The sequence below is a fragment of the Cynocephalus volans genome, chromosome 15 (assembly GCF_027409185.1).
Source record: "Cynocephalus volans isolate mCynVol1 chromosome 15, mCynVol1.pri, whole genome shotgun sequence".
NCBI lineage: Eukaryota > Metazoa > Chordata > Mammalia > Dermoptera > Cynocephalidae > Cynocephalus > Cynocephalus volans.
This window is the reverse complement of record NC_084474.1, coordinates 28,089,534-28,110,409: the sequence shown is the minus strand read 5'-3', so window position 1 is coordinate 28,110,409 and position 20,876 is coordinate 28,089,534. Positions and strand designations below refer to the sequence as shown.

Here is a 20,876-nt window from a genome sequence, read left to right as displayed (position 1 = left end):
TTCCTTAAACACATTTTACATAGACATTTTAACTATTTCATTCCTGAAGGTGCTAATTAGGCCCCTTAAAAAAAGTTTTTGATTTTGTATCTTTTTATTAAAATCATTACAGAAAAATACTCCTGATAGAGAATGAAGATTTCCTTATTGCCATTACATCAGACTTTGCTTTAATCAAGTCACTGTGAAGTGAGTTTGCTATCTACAGGGAAAAGCTTGAAGCTGTTGACACTTAATTAGAGCTAACCTAGATAACTGAACAAGACTTCAGATGAGGGCCAGGGCTTGGGAAGAACAGTTTTAAATAAAGCTAGCAGGAGAAAAGCAATACAGGATGTGCAAGACCAGTAGCAGCAGTGGAGTCGTTAACAGTCTCCAGCAAACAGCTGACTTCTCTGTTCTAATGGACTTTTACAAGTAAATTAGCTTAAGAAAAGCATCTTAAGGCCCTTCTTTTCCCGAGAACCCTCCCACCCTTAAAGTTAACCAGGGAATTCTAGGTCAGCTTTGATTCTTTGAATTAAATTCTTTTTAACGTATCTTTTCCTCTTCTAGTTCCTTAACTTCCTCCTCCTTTCTGTTCATTCTCCCAAGAGAAAATTTCTCCATCATGGCACTTAGGGCCATTTGTGTTTTTTTGGTATGCTAACCACATGATCTAAAAATGTAGTTTACCAACAACATAAAAAGTGCATTTCTGGTTAGATAAATACCAGAAATTTTTACTCAAAGACTTGGTAACTCTTTAAACCTAGAATAGGTATGTTGTTGAAAACACAAACAGCTATCATTCTTCTTCTCAAATAAGATTAAATTAATAACTCTGAAAAGTTCCCAACTATGTTTTCCAAAAATGACCTGTTTTTAAAATGTTAAATTCACAGTCAGCATGTGAGGGCTCCTCGGCTTGCTTTTCCTTTTTTCTTATCTGAGGTTATAGACCTCAGGAGAGCAGGGGAGGGTTACAAGGTCAAAGTCTTTTCCTCTTTGGAACTTGCTGCTTGCTGGGAGAGGGCTGCCTGGAAAATAGATGCTTTCGAGAAGAGGTTGGAGGGTCACTATTTTAATTCTGTTAAGGAACAGCTGGTTTGAGTTTCTTTCCACTTCTATCTCCTGCTCCCTTCCTCACAAATCCATGGAGAGAGAAGAATTTGTTCAGAAGGAACCGGCAACATAAAAATACACCTTTTATTACTATAGTGCCTTACATATGTCATCTTTTTTACAAAGTTGAATGCTAAGTGCTGTAGAGATAGGCTAGATTTTATAAAATTAACTGTATCTGAAACATGACCAGAGCCTTAGTCAGAAGAACCTTTTAAAATACAGGATGTGTGCCTGGAAATGTCTTCTAATAATATTTTTAACTAAAACTTTAATGGAAATAAGAATAGTAAAAACCTCTGGGGTATTTGGAGCCTGACTGCAGAGGGGAAAATAACTGAAATATGAAAGCATGCCAAGTGTGTGTTTCTGGACAGAGACCTTGTATACCCCCAGATTAGTGTGCTTCCATGCATCTAACAAATGTTTATGGGGTGCCTGCCCTTCCCACAGCTAGGCTGGGGGCAGGGACACAGCAGTAAGATGTATGTTTGCTCCTATGCAAACAGGTGCAGAAACATCAACTCAGGGCACTAGAGCTTTAGCTCCCAGTTGTGGCCTCCTATTCTCAACAGTTTACACATCATTGGGGATTTAAAAATCAGATCTGTTAAAAGTAACAATATGCTGTTATAAACTCATAAAGCCAATATTTAAAACATATATGTAATAATAGTAAAACAGTACAAAATAACAGGAAAAAGGAAAAAGAAAAAATAACCACATGGTTTGTTTTATTTAGGTTTTGAAGTCTCCTTTGCCTTTTTTATCCTGTGTGCATGCACACGTGCACACACGCGCACACACACACACACACACACACACACACACACACAAAGAATAAAACATCTCTCAAATAAATGGTAAACCGGTAACAGATTTTTCGTCTGGACTCCTCAGCACACTGGCCTCAGGCTGTGTTGGTGTGTGGCTCAGCAGCAATCAGAGGTCATAATTTCATTGGCAGTTAGCATCAGGTTTAATTTTTCTAGCATGTTACATTTACCAAAATGTCTGGTTTCAGTTATGCTTAGGCACTGACTGAATCGGCTTTGAGCAGCATGATGTCTTAAGGTACCTGAGGTTTATGGAACACATATGCTAATTGTTTTCAATCACTTTCCTTTCTAAACACAAAAATGTGTTTTCTGAAGCTATGCAACAGTAGTCGTCAGTGACATTGCTTGTTTCTAATAGAGAGGACCCTAAGTAGCTAAAAATGTCAATTTAACAAGACTGCCACCTACTGATTGACATAGTTGAAAAAGTTCAATTAAGATGTTTTGTTTGTTTTTAATAGCTGTGTGGTTTGTTTTTTTTTTAAAGATGCTTTTTTTAAAAAAATTGTTATGTATCATTTTGATTGCATTGTAGGAATGTGACCAAGTTCATATAGACGATGTTTCATCAGATGATAATGGACAAGATCTAAGGTAAGCATTTCACACTGAAATGTGAGATGATCTGCTCCCTCTTATAGTTTAATTGCTCAGCTAATTAAGATGAACTTGCTCTTCGGTTAACTTTGGGCTTTTCTTGCATCTAAATAGCACGTATAACTTTGGAACAGATGGCTTTCCTGCTGCAGCAACCAGTGCTAATTTATGCTTGGCAACTGGAGTACGAGGCGGCGTGGACTGGATGAGAAAACTGGCCTTCCGCTACAGACGAGTAAAAGAGATCTACAACACCTACAAAAATAATGTTGGAGGCAAGTGACTCACCAGGATCTCGGTGGGGTGGTTAAGGCAGTCTAGATAAAATTCCAAAAGTACCACACACTTTACGTCACACAGATTTGGGCAGTTTCATCTGACTGGTGATTATTCTGCTGTGATTTAGTGACAGAAAGACTAGAGCCAGCTGCCCTGGTTCCCTTACTTAGTAGTGTGTGTGACTTGGGGCACGTTTCTGGACCTCTCTTTCATTCACTTGTCCTTCCAACAAAGTGGGATTAGCAGCCTTTGCTCAAATCACAAGATGGATTGTTAATCTCCTTCTACCAGGTAGAGAGGCCTGTGTTAGCTTGGATCTTTTGATTGTGGTTCAAAATGGCTTTAGCGTAAAAGGGAATATATTGTCTTAATAATGAGAAGTTGAGGGGTGATATTAGTTTTCAGCATGGCAATATCCAGATGCTCAAATAATGTCTCCTCTAGGCAGGAATCATTCTGGGTCGGTCCCTTGCAAGAGGTAGCAAAATGACCACCAGTAGATCCGGGTTTATATCCTACCAGTTTAGCGCCTCTATGGGAGGAGGGAGGAAGTGGGAGAGAGAACTTTCCCAACAGATTCAGCAAAAGTTTCAAGACTGACTGCTGCTGGACAAGTCAAGGTCAGATGCCAACCCTGGGAGCCAGAAGGTGGGGTCAGCTCCCCCTGAACTACATGGTTAGGGGAACGGGGGAGAGTGAGAGTAGGCCCCCAAGAAGAAGAGATGACTTCTATGACCAGAAGAATGGATGCTAGGAACGCAAAATCAGTAGATGTTCCCTATAACACAAAATAAATGATATTTGTCAACTAAATGATACTAAGTGAAAAATCACCTTGTGTCCTATCAAGCTTAGGGTGGTGTTAGTAGTACTATTAAATGTTTATTCTTTATAGCCGAAGAGACCTGATGGTGAGGCAGTAGCTCATCGTGTGCCTTTAAACCCACAGGTCTGCTTGGTCCCGCTAAGAGGGAAGCCTGGCTGCAGCTGAGGGCTGAGATTGAAGCACTGACCGACTCCTGGCTGACCCTGGCCCTGAAAGCGCTCTCTCTCATCCACTCCCGGTGAGGCTCTCTGTGGGACGTTTGGGGGAAGTGGGCGCTGCTCGTCCTCATTCATTTTGGAGATTTATTTTTCAACAGTCTTTTCTTTTCCCCCTTTCTGTTCTCATAGGACGAACTGTGTGAATATTTTAGTAACAACTACTCAGCTCATCCCAGCATTGGCGAAAGTCCTGCTATATGGATTAGGAATTGTATTTCCCATAGAAAATATTTACAGTGCAACTAAAATAGGTGAGCTGCCTTTTTTTGAAACAATGCTTTCAACCCTTTTCTGTCAGGATAGTAAAAATGAAAAGCAATAAATGAGACATGAGACTTTTTTTTTTTCCAGAATGCTAGATAGATCAGAAAACTAGAAGAATAATTTAACCAATTTTATTTTCAAAATTGGCTTTACACATCAAGAGAAATATACAGCCTAATCCACATAGCTGAAGTCACAAAATTTTATACTACTGGCCAACATAAGCCCTGGGTATTTTAGGTACAGTAATTTAGCATCAATTTTGGATTATTATTTTACTTTAATCTTTTACGCGGCATCAACAACAATATTTTATAAGCTAAAACAAAACAAACAGCAAATAGAACTGTACAAAGTACAAATAAAAGAACTCTAATAACAGCTTTATTGTTATTGAAAATAAGGTTTTTTAAATTTTGCTTTTAATTCAATATGTATAAAAAACTGAGTTCTCGGTTTTGTTATGGGGAGCCACAAAAATATTCAGCTCCTTACAAGAAAGAAAAATATTAATACGAAGCTTAGGAATATAAACCAAGACAGAATAAAAGTAGGGATAAAAAGACTGGCTCTTGTTCTTGAGGGGAAGCAGGCATCTAAACAACTATAATCCAGTATGATAGAGTAGTATCTAAATGAGCATTTATCGGGGATCTACTAGATGCCCAGAATTGTACTAAGCATTTTTCACCTTAAAGTCAATCTTTACATCTTACAAATGAGGAAACTAAAGCTCAGAGACTTAAATAAATTGCTCAAGTCAGTAGCTAGTAAAGCTAAGGGTCAGGCTGTGTATCTCTGGTTCCAGGGTCCACACTTCTTTCCATATCCTCAGCGGTCCTACAGCTGAGTGCCTGAATGTGCAGATGGCTGAGGAAGCATGTGCTCCCACCCGGGAGGAGATGGGGCAAGTGGCAGTAAAAGCTAAAGGGAAGGAATGGCATTTGAGCTGGGTATAGAAAGGCAAATAAGAGTTTACCAGGTAAATGGGCTAGTGAGAACAAAAGAACAGAGAAATTAAAACGTGCTCTCTGCTTAGGGACTTGTGAGTGGTCCTGGATGGCCAGTGTGCAGTGCTCATGGGCAGCCCAAGCTGGATAGGTAGACTTGGGCCTAGTCATATACGGCCTTGTATGTTACCCTAAGTAGATTAATATTATTTTAGCAAGTCCAGAGGAAGATGGATGAGCATCCTAATAGTTGAAAAGAAGGCTATTTCTGGCTACTCAACTCCATCTAAAGAAAAAGGGGCAAATATAGAATTCCTGCAGTTTTAACTTCTATCTGCCTGAACTTTTATACTTCTTGTACTTCTCCTTTAAAGCATTTACTAAATCGTTGCTAAAGAATTATTTGTACAAATTAAATTCTTTGCTCATAGCACCACTTCCCTGCCAGACTATAATAATTTTGAGGACTGTGTTTGTCTGTTTTGCTCATCATAGTAGTTAAAGTGCCCAGCACACAGTAGGTACAGTCATGCATCACTTAAAGACACAGATAGAGTCTAAGAAACATGTCATTGGGTAATTTAGTCATTGTGTGAACATCGTAGAGTAAACTTACACAAACCTATATGGTATAGCCTATTGCTTTGACCACCATTGTATATGCAGTCCATTGTTGATTGAAATGTCATTATGTAGCACATACTGTACTCAATAAATGCTCAATGAATGAATAAATGGCTATTTGTTTCAAAGGAGGCTGACACAGAGGTTTCTTTTAGGCACCTGGGTCAGTAGTAGCAGGATTAACTGATAGGGAAATCAGATTTGAGCTTATCAAGTTTGAAGAGCCTATGGGGTATTCAGGTAGACCTGTCAAGTTGGAAATACATGTTTGGAGTTTGAGAATGACTACTGCCTCCCAAGAAGAGCCAAGAACTGGAAAATGCTTATAAAAAGAAAAGAATATAGCAAATAGAATAGAATTCCTAGTAGCCCATTATAACCAGAACTTTCATATGCTCTCATGTGCCATAAAAATAGCAATCAGTTTACATTAAGTTACATGTTAATCCTATTTTCATCTGTACTGATAAAGAGGAATTATATTGTGTTTTGTAAACAGGGATTGCGGTAAAGGTTTATCAACACATGACAGTTGGAACAGATTCCAAAGGACCACACAGTACAGAAGGGGTAGAGCTTAGCTTCCCAGAGGGAAGGTACAAGTAGTATATTACATATCACATGCACTGAAGTTTAATCCTGAATAATTCAAAAATGGTAATATAGTAGGAAATTACAATAACAATCCAGTAAGCATTAAATATTTTTTAAAGGAGGATTTTGTTTGAAATATTGGACTTTCATTTTTCTCAATACAGAATAAAAATGTATAGTGGTAAAAATTATCTCAACACCAGTGGTAGGATCTCACTTTTCTATGATATTTTTAGTAAGAAAAGTAGAGATTGAAATTCCCGTAGTTATTGCTAATTTTGCCACCAAATGGTATGTATGTTGGTATCAAGGCAGAAAACCCATAAACTTTTATTGTAGGCAAAATTCCAAAGTCACAGGAGGAGAAGACTGGTTTCATTTAGCAGAGCTGTGATGCTCTTTCAGACAAAATGGATTCATCAAAGTGAATACTTCGACTTCTAATTAACTTCTAAAAGTCAGCTTCATTTTCTTAATCTTTATTGTGAAAAATTCCTACATGACCCCAAATTTACAATGAAACCTATAGGAGATAGTATATAGGCAAGAATTTTTTTTTGTCCACCAAAACTTCACCTTTAAATAACATTGAGTTTGCCTTTCTTTTTCCATGAGAAGGAAATCTTGCAAAAACATGTAAGCATTTCCCTGTAAGGAAGAAATAAAAGTTTTGTGGCATGTAAGTTTTGGATTGCATATTTTTTCAGTGAAAACTATATTTTGTTTAAAAAAAAAATTAGTGAAATACTGCTGTGAGAGCTTTAAGCATTCTATTTCAGTAAGTTTTAATATTTAAATGTAAGAATAAATATACTGTGGTTATTTGCTGCATGTGTTTTATTAGGCAGGCTTTTTTGCATCGTTATAGAAGTGTCCTAAGTTATAAAGTTAATTCAAGTTTCAAAAAAAAAAAACTATTTTATATTTGTTTCTTAAAGGGATTTAATATTTCACAGTTTAGTGGGCAACTAAAGAGCATTGAAATTGCATCCTTTGAATAAGGCTAGCTCTATTTCATTCTGTCAGATGCAAACTAGAGATTTCAGTGCAAAATACAAATATAAAGCAGACATTTGTTTAAGCAAACAAGCAATTTGTTCATGTGTATATCTGATCCTTATTTGAAAGAGGTGCAGTCCCCGCTCAGCCATTCACATTTGAAAACTGTAAACTGTTCCATTGTCTATTTAAATGACCCTTTTGGCAGCCCAAGACTTGGAACACCAGCTTCTTCTCTAAGAAGAAACAATGCTTGCATTAACTGCAGGGATGTGCTGACAGTGTAGTCGCCACGGGAGCCCAAACTAAGCCATGACATGGAAAAGATAATAGACAGATAAAGGTTTCTGTTACCTTTATCCCACTTTTCCTCTAGGAAGGTGCTTTACTGAACATTCGATGCCCGGGTAAGGTGGGCATGATGTCTCTGTAATAACCCAAATCACCTGACATTCATTTCAGAAGGAGTTTTATGAGAATGTTTTTGGTAAACACATTAGGCTTTAGAGGGTTTTAATTCAACCTGAAAATGAAGGGATAAACTAATTCCAATGTTTGCTTTTTCTTGCTATAACAAAACAATTCCAATGTTTGCTTTTTCTTGCTACAACAAAACCAAGTCCAGTTTTGTTTTTTTAAATCATTCTCAATAGTCTTTGGATCAGATATTATTTTTAGTTTGCCTATATTATAAAATGTTTTTTCAATCAAGTTAAAATATGTTGCCAGAATTGCATACCTTTGTTTAATCTCAGCCTGTAGGGGGAAAAAATGACTACTGCAAAACAATACTTCTCCCCCCAGTTGCTAAACTGCGATTGACTAAATCCTACTCTTTAGTAAATTAGTCCTTGGGAAAAGAGTATTAAAACTGTCAATTTTCAAGAGACAGGACACCACATCGCTAATTAATTTACAACTTTTAATTCGTTGTGCTGTTCCACATGCTACGCAAGTGGCATAAAAACACTCTTGCCTTAGTTGCACAAGTGGGTAGAGTTGAATCAGAAGCATGAAGAAAGCATTTTATATAAAAAGTTTAAATACCATCATACTGGGTTACCCAAACCTTACATTTTCTATCATTTATTTGTGTTCATTAGGAAAGGAAAGCTGTTTTGAGAGGATAATTCAGAGGTTTGGAAGGAAAGTGGTGTACGTTGTTATAGGAGACGGTGTCGAAGAAGAGCAAGGAGCAAAAAAGGTGAGCCTTCCCAGACGGTGCTTCCTGCACCATTTACCTTTTCTCATTTCTCAACGTTCTCATAACTGGGCCACTTAAGTTCCATTTGTCTGAAACAGACAGTGTATGTGTGCAGAACCGTAAAGGGCAGAGTAGAATTCAATAAATATAAAGTGGTTGGTTTGAACAGTGTCATGCACAAGTTCAAGGGCCACAGGGGGTTGGTCTTCATAGAATGTAGACTTTGGGAGCAGAGAGGGAAGCTTGGTGGGGTAGGTGCCATCCACATGCCATCCCCATGCCAGCATGCCCCTTCTGCCCCCATGGCACACACTGCTAGGCTGCAGCCTTATTACCTGAGCCTGGACACAGCCTAAGAACCTTGCAGACATCATTTCAGAAAGCATCTACCACTTGGTCCAACTGGCTTGTAAGGTGAGAATTGTCTGCTGCCCTAGAGGACATGACGCCTTCTTATTATCAGGAGGTCAGCACCTGCCTCTTGCAGGGCACTTGAAAAGGGGGAAGGGAGTAGACCTGACTGTAAGTCTCTTGACATCACAGTTTGCCCATTGCACATCATTTTATTCTTTTGAATCCCTGCAAGTGGAATTCTGTCAGTTCTCTTAGCAAATGCTTTCTCAGTATGTATCTCATTGCATTTTTAAAAGGGGAGTGCCACATTCCTTAGCCTGGCACTCAGGGTCTTTACAGTCTGCTTACATCTGCTTTCCTGGCCTTCCTCCCTCCTGCACCTTACACTGCAGTCACATTCTCCTGCTTGCCTTCCTTTGCTCATGCCCAGTGCTTTTTCTCTGCCATTGCCTCTCCTTGGAATGATCTTTTCTTCAATGCCCTTGTGTCAATTTTTTCAAAATTCAGTTCATGTAGCAACTTTTCTCATTCCTTGGATTCTTGAGCCAGACAGCCGAGGTCTGAATTATGGCTCTACCGCTTCCTTGTTCTTTGACTTTGAACAAGTTACTTAACCTTCCGTTTCTCTATCCTGGTCTGTAAGTGGGTATAGTAATAGTGCCTCACTCACTGGACTGTTATGAGCATTAGATTTAGTTAAGATATTTAACTTCTGTAAGACAGAACGTGATACATGTAAAGTGTGCAGCAAACAGTAGGCATTGATGTTTATTTTTGTATGTGCCTATTTCAGCAATAAAATGTGAGCTTCAGAGAAATAGGGATTTTGTTTTGCTTAGTTTGTTGTCTGAGACTCTGTCTTCAATTTGATCTTGGTGTTAGAACAACATGCTCTAACTGGCCAGCCCTCTTCAAATTTTTTTTTATAACTCCCTAAATCTTGGCAAAGTTGCACTGTATAAATATAGTTTCTTGAATGGAAGATCGTTAAATATTTTATGAGATTAACCAATAGCATAATTTCTCCCTCCTTTCCCCACACACTTACTATAGAAATCCTTATATATTTCCATAAAGTGTACAACAATTCCAGCTTCTCTGGAATATTCCAATGTATACCAGAAATGGCACATAAAGTCATAGGTGCAGCATTGAGCATTAAGTATAACATGGCCTTCTTATAGTTGAAAATGGCTTAATTCACTTTTAGTGCCTCTGAATTCCAATAAACTCATAGGTACTGACCCTAATTCTATGAGTAATAGGTGATATCACTGACACCCAAAGATACAGAACATGTCCAGTCACAAGCTGCCTGAATGGAGCTGGTGGAAACCCACACACACTTCATGTCTACCAGCGCTTGATGCAAAGCAGCATTTGCCATCTAAGCACCACTTCTGACCTTCCTACTTCAACAGTGGCCACCCACTATTGCCACTGGGTACATCTGTTAGCCCTTTGGGCTGTGTTCGTAAAACAATATCTTTTCCGCACCAAATTAGAATCCCCAAAACTCTATCCTGGAGAGTTAGAGAATATATGGTGGGAATCCAGACTCAAGTCTTCCTGGGAAAGCCTCTGGAATTTCCAGGCCATTTTTACTCAAAACCTCCTAGTGACCCAGCGGGGCATGGAACAGATTTGTGCCGCTGAGCAGTGTGGAATTGAAGAGCAGCATTTCATGCCAGTGCGGCCCTGGGCCAAGGTGTGAATCTGCCCTGCAGGCTAACCTTTCTCCCTCTGGTATTCACCAAACATTTAATTTTAGGAGAAAGTTGCCAAAATGTGGCTTTCTAGCTTATGGTAGGCAGAGGAATGCATATGAAAGTGATCACTTAAATGTAAGGAACATAGCAAAGTCCTTTGGGCCCTAGGAAGGTTTCTGTGGGTGGGTCCCTTCCTAAACCTTTCTGACAAGTATGTTTCTTAGAAGTTCAGCTTCGGTGAGCACAGCATGGAAAAAAGAAAGGAATTCTTGGTTTGATGTTAGAATTGAACATATTAATAGAACTAGAGTATTTGCTGACTTTGAAGAACAATTAAAATTGTTTCCACTGTTTATCTTTGGACATGCTATTCTTTTTATACAGGGCATACAAGCACACCAAAAAGAAATCAGGCAGCCACCTACAAAGAATGTTTTCTTTCAATTTTTTAACTTTGAACGAGTCCTCGTAGCTTTCCACTTTGATTTCGTGGATGACCATATGTGATAAGAGTCCAAAAACATATGTTGTGAACACACTCTTTGCACCTTAAGACTTGCCTATGTGTGTGTATAAAATAGACAAATTTTTCAGAAGGTTCAGATTCCTAATAATCTTGCAAAAGATTCAAATGTCATCAATCTGTCACTCAGAGTGACAGATCAAACATTCCTTTTTTATTTTCTAATTTTATTGAAGGAGACTATTTGTCTAGCCTTTTTAGGTTAACTAATACTTAAGTAGCAGTATTTTGTGTATGAGTTGAGACAGGATTCTATAATTCACAATAGATAATAAATATCTTTAAAGTGGAGTTCTGTGTAGCAGTAGAGAATATTTGATTTAGAAAAAATATTTAATTTGGGGGGAAAACTCTACAATTCAACAATATCCCTTTTAAAAAACTAAGTATAAAATTCAAGCTAAAGAAATAAGAGATGGCTATCCATGCTATACAAGGATTAGCAATCATAATGGTAAGTAATAAGAATTGGCACCAATTATAAAGCCCTTATTATATCCCAGACCCTCTTTTAGGCATTCCTGTCCATTATCTCATTAAATCCCCACAACACTTTTATGAGAAAGGAAACTTAGGCCCATTTTACAGATAAGGAAACTCCGCCATGGGAAGGATGAATAATCTGGCCAAGAACACACAATTAGAAAGCAGCCAAACTAGGATTTGAACCCAGCTGTTTTCTCTGCTTGAGATTTAGCACAAAATTCCTTTAAACTAATGTTCTTTTGCTGGAGATAGTTATTTTTAGACCCAGATACAAAAAGCAGTAATTCTAACAGTTGCCTATTTCATTAATGGTCAGTTGAAATCTATTCTGTCATTCTTATTCTCTTTGCCAATGTAGCCTGAGGGCTTTCATCTGTAATAATCTAACACTATAATTTGTATCATAAAAAAATATCCCTTTCAAAAAGAAGTTATAAATACCTGTTTTTTTAAAAAAAAAAAAAAAAACCTCATTCTAAAAGGATCTCTTGCAAGAGTTTTCTGTGAGTGCATCTTTGTTCCTAGAAAGACTGTGGGAAACCACTACCTATGGAAGGTCCCTTTGACATGTCTTTTGTTGTCAAAATCTACTGGGCTTTCTTTTTTACCATAAAATTCTCTGTTTCCCTAATACCTGTACAACAAGGCTTAAGTGAAAATAATTAGACATATGTATGATAAAAAAAAAAAATTTAAGTAATAGTCTCCTGTAACTGACATCTAGTTTTCATTTCTAGAGTAAAAGTGGCCTTGCTTAACTAGCTTCATTTGCTTTTCAGACATCTATTTAAAATAAATCTCTACTGAATAACTGAGGGGGTGGGGAATGGCAAGCATCCGTTATTCTGCATAATGGCAATGGCTTCATCAAAAGATGTTTGTTTTAAACATGCATTCCAAAACTTGCTGAAATCCAAGATGAAGCTGAGAACATGATTAATAATGCCTGATTTTGAGCTTGTTCAGGAGAAAAATACAAACTGCTTTTGAAAAAAAAAAAACAACACAGTTTTTTGCCTTTAGTTTTGAGTGGACCATAGAGATTAAAAACACTGAGTATGGTGAATTTGATTACTGTAACGGCATTCATTCATTAATGCTTAATGATCACTTACTATACGCCAGGTCTTGAGTTAGATTTCATCTATGTCCTTAAAGACCTCATCTGTCTAGAGGGCAAGCAGAGAGACCACCACTAATAAAAAGCAGCACTGTGTGATGAGTTTCATAAGAAGTTCTAAGAATAACCTATCCCCGAAGACCTCATTTACAATTCGGGAACTATTTGTACCTCCATGTGCAAACTTTCTAGAGATAATGTGTACATATGAAAACACTGATACATTATTTTTTTACACAAACGGTAACTGTACACTTTTTCCACTTTACCAGCTATACTGGCAGTTATTCCATATCAGTACATAGAGCACCACATCTCTAATCCTTTTAAGTGACTACATCGGTATTCCATTATGTGGATGTGCTATTATTTAAACCCCTGGGGGCTGAACATTTACGTGCCTTCCAGTATTTACTATTACAAATAGTTCTGCAGTAAACAGTGTTCATTTGGTTCGTGCATGTGCAAGTATATCTGTGGGATAAATTCCTAAAGTGCAGTAGTACTTCAGTCAGAGGGTATGTGCTTTTAAATTTGATACATTTTATTAAAACATTTTAATAATTCAGCAAAATTTAATTTACGTGTGAGTATCTATGTACCCAGCTTTTGATATGATTGGTGTTATGTATAAGTAGGAGAAAATGCAGGATACCAGAGGAGCAGGAAGGATGTATCATTATTTTCCTATTAGGCAATATTTCGGTTCTAAAAACCCAAAAAGGTGTGCTCCTTTAGATTTTGGTACCCACTTCTCTCAGTGTATGCCTACTCTTGATAAACTAATCATACACACTCTGTTACGATTTGTGGGTATCTCTGTTTTTAGTGCCAGGGCTCCAGTAACCTGAAAGAATATCTCCTTTTAGATGGACCATATCATACCCCTCTGAATATAAGCAAATGGATTCATCTGTCCCAAACCAGTTTGCCCACTCAAACTTGTTTTGGTTTTTCTCTACTCCCGACGCATTATCAGGTCACATGAATTTGTCTCCTTTCATTGTACCCGCTCCATTTCCACAGTCACTCTGTCTGAGTTCTCTGCCCACACAGCTCCAATCCATCCTTCCCTGGCTGCTGCCCTACATTGCCTATGATACCTCCTTCCAGCTATCTTTCTGCATTGAGGAAGGGTTAGCCTGCCTTCCCTTTACAAGATAACAATTCAAACTCCTTACATACTCCAAGTATTTCAAGGCTTCTGCTTGAAAAACCCCCTTCCATAACACCTCTATAACGAACACACCCATTCCAGCCCCATCACCTCTGGACTAGTTACTCCTCCTAACTTGGAACCCCATCCCCATCCCATTTACCCTTCACCTTTGCTCATTCTTCAAATTCAATGCCAGCCTAACTTACCCTCTCCAGCTCACATCTGAGCTCTCTTCTCTCTGAATTTTTTATTTCATTTCTTAATCCCTCACTGCCTTACACTGTAATGAAATTGTTTCATCAGATATGTCTTGTCTGCCAAGCAGTTCTTGGCAGTGGGGGCATATGTCCTGAATGAATATTACATATCTGCTGCAGCTACAGTTCTATACAGGTAATAGACTTTATTTTAATAATAAGGTAATAGACCTTATTAAACCTAGAAGCAACCCCAAGTCATTTCCCCTAAACCTTCATAGATAAAGATATAAGGGCTCCACGGAGACTGTGCCATAATTAAAGGTCACATAGCTAGTGTCGGAGTTGATAGTATAAACCAGGTCTCCTCATTCTAGCATGTGCTCTTTTTTTCCTCTTTTGCCCCGTTTCTCTCTGATTTATGTAAGAAATATTTGTGCCAGTGGCTAAACATTGATGCAAGAAAAAACTATTTACTTTGTACCCACTTGTCCTGCAAAGCTCTTAGAAATACATAAAATCTTTGCATCAATATGTGCTTAGTTAAGGAAAATATCATTGTGCAGTATTCTAATTATGTCCTAACAGGAGTTTGAATCTATGAGAGAAGGGATAGGTGATTCAGTCTTCTTTTAATCATTCACTTATTAAATGTACATTTCTTAGAGAAGCCCATTTTTTTTTCTGAGAATGAAACAGCTGACTGTAGCAGGCATCGTTACCCTTCACGTGATAAGACTGTGCCAAGGATGGAGTTGCTGTCCTTGGGTGGGAATGTGCCCAGAGTCTGCTCGTTCTCTTGCAAATATACCTAAGGTTCTCATTATAGAACCTTTGGCACTTTTGCTGAAATGAATGGCCCCATCACATTCACACTGTAAGGAGCTGGAATATACCACAGGCATATTTCATCATTCGAGATCATTTCAAGGTGCTACTTGACCATGTGGTTCTTATTAATACTCTACACAGGAAGACTAAAGCCATTAGTATTTAAGTGCACTCTAGGCTGGCACTAACCCCTGTGTCTGTAAAGATGAGACACATAGCCATTGGACCAGTCCTTTGTTTACTATTGAATTAAATGCCCAGTTTACACCTTAACCATGTACCAAAGAATTAGCTGGACTTTTTCAACTTCTCTGCCACTCATTGCATTCTTCAGTATATGCTTCTGGGTACACCAATGGCTTCCAAATCTGTATTGTTAATGGTTGTATATGTAGGGAACTTGTCTATGGGAAACATGTCTAACTTCAGATTATCAGCATACAAAAGAATTTGACTGAACCTACTCTGGAAAAAAATATTCATCTCTCAAGTATTTTTAGATGTATTTATGAAAATAACCATCCAGAAACTTCTAGGACAACTCTCTGAAGACCCTTCAGCATCCTTTGTTACATTCTGAAGTAACAGTACTTAAGATCAGTAGAAATACTGTAATAGCCCCCCTTTATTCACTTGTTGATGGGAAACAGCTTTGGGGAAGGGCAATGAATTTCTGGCAAGTCTAGTAAAGAAAATAAAAACAAAAGCTAATTAGAAAAGGATGTAAAAGTAGGTATACCAAGTAGATGGTTAAATATAAAAGAGTGCTGTGTACAGTTACATACTTGAAACCTTAAAAATAATAATGGTTTTCTTTAAAATTACATGTCTAAAATAGATTTGAGATTAAGTAGTAAGATGACCAGGATGCTGAATGGTACATACTGTATATACACATAATTTTAGATATGTTTGAGTGTGTGTGTGTATGCGTATATATATGTGTATATATATATATATGTATATATATATGTATGTATGTATGTATGTATATGTGTGTGTGTGTGTGTGTGTGTGTATATATATACACACAAAAAAAGAGAGAGAGATGTATATGGTGGTTATCTTTGTGCAATAGGATAAAAAGTGATTTATGCTTCTTTACACAGTTCTATATCTTCCAACATGCATGAATTTCTGTTCTAATAAGGAAAAAAATAAAAGGAGGAAAGATTTCTCTATTGTAACTTACTAAAATGAATCATAGTCACTCAGATTTTCCAGTATCTCTTACCGAGCAGAGCATGGATGGGATGGAATGTGTGTGTTCACCTGCATTGGTGCTGAATAAACAGACCACAATGAACACCTAGGAAGCATTATAAATAGGCTTCAGATTCAGCTCAGACTTGGTATGAATCTCAGCTTCACTCCCTACTAGCTATTATTTAAACCTATCTGCTCCTTCTCTAAGACACAGTTTTTTCATCAAAAAAAACAATGGTAATTGTACCTATCTATCTCTGAGATGCTTAGCACAGTGCCTGACAAAATACCCAATAAGTCATAACTATCATTATTATTACTAAACTCCTTCAAAAGGGCTTACCAGGCCCTGCACTACCTGGCTCCGGTAGCCAGTCATGTTGCAACCATGTCTTTCTCTCACACCCAGCATGCTAACAGTGAATTTCTCCTTTATTTTCTGTCTGCTAGCCCACACAGCCATCAGAGTGCTCTTATGAATGCTCCTCTTTTCATACCTAGCTCAACTATCACCTTCCCACCCACCCCCTGATATTTCTCCAGTTCCCTAGGAAAAGGCAACTGCCTTCCTGCTACTCCTCTTAGAACACATAGGTGAACACTCATGATGCCTGTACATTTCTGCTACTCACCCATAGACTGTGAAAGAGTGGGCCAGAGCCACATGCACCTTAGGATCTTCTACACCTAGCCCAGTGTTCCTGCAAACTCAGAAAAAAAAATTCCTTAATGACTGAATGCACAGTGGTGCATCTTACAATCTAAAGTTGCCAAGTGGGTTATCCTCCTAAAAATCTAGACATCTTTAAGTACTCACTTCTGGACTGTTCTGTTATTGAAGAATAACAAAGATATTAGATACCAAAATAGTATTGAGCCCAGAAAAGTCTACCTTTGATATTAGAATATGATATATATTTTTAGCACATAATTTGAGGCAAAGTCATTTAATAAATAATAGTTTGCACCCTGGTATATAACAGCTATGTGAGCTATATCAAAAAAGGTAGTACCTTCTACTATTACCTACAGGTTAAAAAAAAAGACAAAACTGTTACTTCTGCTGTTTGCTTTCATGTCAAATTCTCCTATTAGTCTGAAATTTTCTCAAATTCCTGAGAACTATAATTGCCTATTATATTCCAGCCTCCACATAATTTTTTGTTAAAAACCCATTATTCTATGGGCTCCACATATCTTTGTCCTCTGAAATGTGATGATTACCTTTCTCATCACCACATTTTCATCCTTCATAGATGAGGTAACCTTTTTTTTTCTGTTTTTCTTGCCTCTGATTTATTCAGGTATTTCACAAACATTCCCATTATTTAAACTAGATTTTTAGATTGATAGATTAAGTAACAACTACAAAAAAACTCCTTAGATGTCATTTAAAATTTTTCCTATATGGTAAAGCCATTTTAAGGTAAATTTGAACAAATGAAAATAAATGAAAAAATATTTACTTCATATGAGTTAGATTGTTTGAAAAAATGTAAAATACTACCAACTAAGCAAAACTGCTTAAACTCTTAAAATATAAGCTTTTTAAACTTTCAGCATTAAAAATCCACTGGATATATATTTTGAAAGGCAGCTGTTTTCAGCAGTCTCTCTTATTTAAGGTTTGGAATTCAAGCCATGGTGTATATATATATATAGTTAAGAAATGTCCATCACCTTCTTAAAAGAAAGGGGCTCCAGATTACATTTTAAAAACTTAGTCCAATATTCTTAGGGGAGGACTGAGTTTGAATTTTTGTTTTTAACAGATGTGATGTTAAGATGTTAGCTGGCAGTTTTCAGAGTACTGAAAAAGGGTATGCACATTGTAGTGGATTTCAGAAAGAGCTGGAAAGACTCATGCTGGGTGCTTCCCCTGTCCTCACTGTGTGTCTGCCCTTCTGCAGCACGCGATGCCCTTCTGGAGGATCTCCAGTCACTCGGACCTCATGGCGCTACATCATGCCTTGGAACTGGAGTACCTGTAACAGCTGCATGGCACTTTGAAACTGCACAACTGCTGTGTAACCAGGGACAAATCCAACAGGCCTGAGTCTCATGTCAGCGCTGGACTCCAGAATTTAGCAATTTCGACATACTGACGCACAGCTGCTGCCAGTCTTGACCTCTGCCCTTGTGGTAAATGGAGGACCACGTCTATTCAGAACAGCTGTTGACTCTAGTACTGTGAATCCAATGAAAATAAGCCATGAGAATGTTCTAGCACAGTGTAATGTGTCTTTGCCACATTAACTACATGGTTCAAACCTGTGAAGAAAGGACCTGCGAACGCTTCAATTTTTAGCATTTTCAAAGTGACATTAAACAGCTTCTCCAGTACAGCAAACTTGATTGCACAACAGAGACTGAAATGTGTTTCCTAAATTTTCTTGTAAAGAAGGTTTACTTTTTGGTGTCTCATACCCAGGGTAATCTGTACATCTCTACTTATTTATAAACAGACTTTTTTTTTAAAAAAAAAAAAAAAAAAAACAGCTTTATTGAGGTATAATTCACATACCGTACAGTTCACCTGAACAGACTTTTTTGACATCAAACAATTGGACAGACAGACAATAGCATAAGAAATAAGTGATTAAAGGCCTTTGCCTCATAACACGGCATGTACTTTGAATTTTAGCACATTGCAAAGTAGTTTAAAGTATGTCTAATTTAAACGTATATGTACATCACTGAGACAATCATGTACAGAAAGAATTTTTGGTGTAAATTTGTAATAATGGATGATTCTTTTACATATCGTTTAGGGAAATGGTATTGATAGTGAAGCAGGAGGCAGCACATGCACAAGCCCGTGTGCAGTGCCTTATCTAAGTATTGGGTATAAATATGTAGATATGGATTTTTTTTTTTAGATACTGTTGTCAAGACCAAAAGCATGGATGTCGATTGTCGATAAGGATTTTGTTTTCCCATCAGTTCTGCTATCTAAATTTTTAAATGCTATTAGGAGGGCCTTGATAAAGTAACACAGCAGATTCTTAAATAATTTGAAAAAATAAGTCCTCTTAGCACCTCACTTTTTCATTTCAACACTAATGTATTATATGTAACTACTTGGAAAAAATGATTATTCAAATGCTTCTTCCCACAGAAGGAATATAGATGATAGATATATTTTATTAATAAAATGGTTCATGAATTGGAGACTAGCAAAGTTTTCATGTGCTCAGAATTACTATCGTGTCTACATTGTCTTGTTTAGATAAAGGAGGACATGACCACATATCTGGACATCAGAAAAACTTTGCATTACTCCCAATGTTCATATTTTCTCTGTGTTCTTCCCCACCCAGAGGAAAGTTCATTGCCAGCGGTGGATGTGGCCTGGTCATCACCAGGGAAACAATGTTACTGTCCACCTCTATTATATATTACATAATCTGGGAAATAAAAGTTGTCACCTTTGTCATACCATAAGAAAGTTTCTCCAAAAGTGATCAGTTTGTCTGAGCACTAGTTTCTCTCAGCTAAAGCTTTCCACTGTCATGAAATTACTCTTTGGATGAATTTTCTTTTATATTGGAGAAAAACACAAGCTTTGACCCAGAGTAGCTAAAGAGCTACTCCAACCTTTTCTGAAGTTTCATGTTGCTGCTAGAATTAGTTATTTGTGAATTCTCCAAATTATTTAAATCAACAATTGAATTATTTTTTTTCCTTTCTTTCTTGGCAAACAGAAGTGGATAATTTTTTGACCTTTCATTGTATGTTTTTGTACTCTGCAAAGACAAAGTTTATCTTGGCCTTACTGTATAAAGGTGTGTTGTGTCCACAGTTGTGTACAGAATTTCTCTTCATTAATTGTGTTTAAATTAATAAAATTGATTTGTGAAGTACTGTAAGCTTCTTGAACGTCAGAATCTTCTTTTTCTCTTGGCTATATGAAATAGCAGGGTCTTAGTTGCATCAGAACACTCAAAGTCCAACACAAGGGAGTTGTATGAAGCAGTTGCCCTGATGGCTTTAGCAGTCCTTTAGGAGACTACACTAGAAGGGTAATGGCTGTTTCTTTGATCACTGTAAGAACTGATGAATGGAAAAGCTCTTTTTACTTCCCCCAAAACTATATAAACTGGACCCTCACTCAAATTTATCTACTGTGGAACAGAATTCAGCATAAAGTATCTTGGATTGCAGAGCATATATTTAGCCACTTAAATACCCAAGGGACAGTAATACAAAATAGTTTCATCAATAAAGAATGCCCACAACATATACCTCTATGATTTGGCCAGATTAGTGACTGACAGAGAGCTATAAAACAGCACAACTGGCTTTCTCCTGAGAACTTAATCTCAGAAACACAACATTTATACATAAAAACACATGAAAATCAAACATGCAGTTGTCTAAGCCATTTATCAGGCTCATGATGTGTGTTTTTTTTTTTACATGCACTCACCATGCCAAGTGGCTTGAATAATGAACTGTTTGAGCATGCTCAGACACTCCAAGAACAAAAAGTTTGGGGATAATCTTTAAAGATAGGCTGAGGTGGGGAGTGAAGGGATTTTTAGATCTCAGGTGAAAGTGTAGGGCATACCCTCGGAAGATGAATTTTCTAAAACGCCACTTCCAACATGACACTGCCAGTTAAAGCTTTTAAATGACTCCTGTTTGACGATGGATTAGAGCTCAGATTTCTTCTCCTGGCATTCTAGAGCCTCCAAATATATAGTCTCTACTCTCTCCCCAGCATTCTCTCTCATGCCTGTAATGAACAAGACTTCAGCACACTAGGCTAGTCCACTAGGCTCTTTAAGGGA

At 37.5% G+C, this 20,876-nt stretch overlaps 1 protein-coding gene across 9 annotated transcripts in view; it reads left to right on the top strand.

Annotated features, from left to right (window-relative positions):
- The window catches only part of EYA1 (EYA transcriptional coactivator and phosphatase 1), a 294,815-nt gene extending 274,868 nt beyond the window's left edge, over positions 1–19,947 (top strand). For all 9 annotated transcript variants that reach the window (XM_063079207.1, XM_063079209.1, XM_063079208.1 and 6 more), the window contains 6 exons: positions 2,479–2,537; positions 2,655–2,815; positions 3,769–3,883; positions 3,993–4,114; positions 8,398–8,498; positions 17,994–19,947. In XM_063079207.1, coding sequence (XP_062935277.1) covers positions 2,479–2,537; positions 2,655–2,815; positions 3,769–3,883; positions 3,993–4,114; positions 8,398–8,498; positions 17,994–18,074 — 639 coding nt within the window. In that variant the 3' untranslated portion in view covers positions 18,075–19,947. The remainder of the gene's footprint in view (positions 1–2,478; positions 2,538–2,654; positions 2,816–3,768; positions 3,884–3,992; positions 4,115–8,397; positions 8,499–17,993) is intronic.
- Positions 19,948–20,876: the final 929 nt, after the last annotated feature.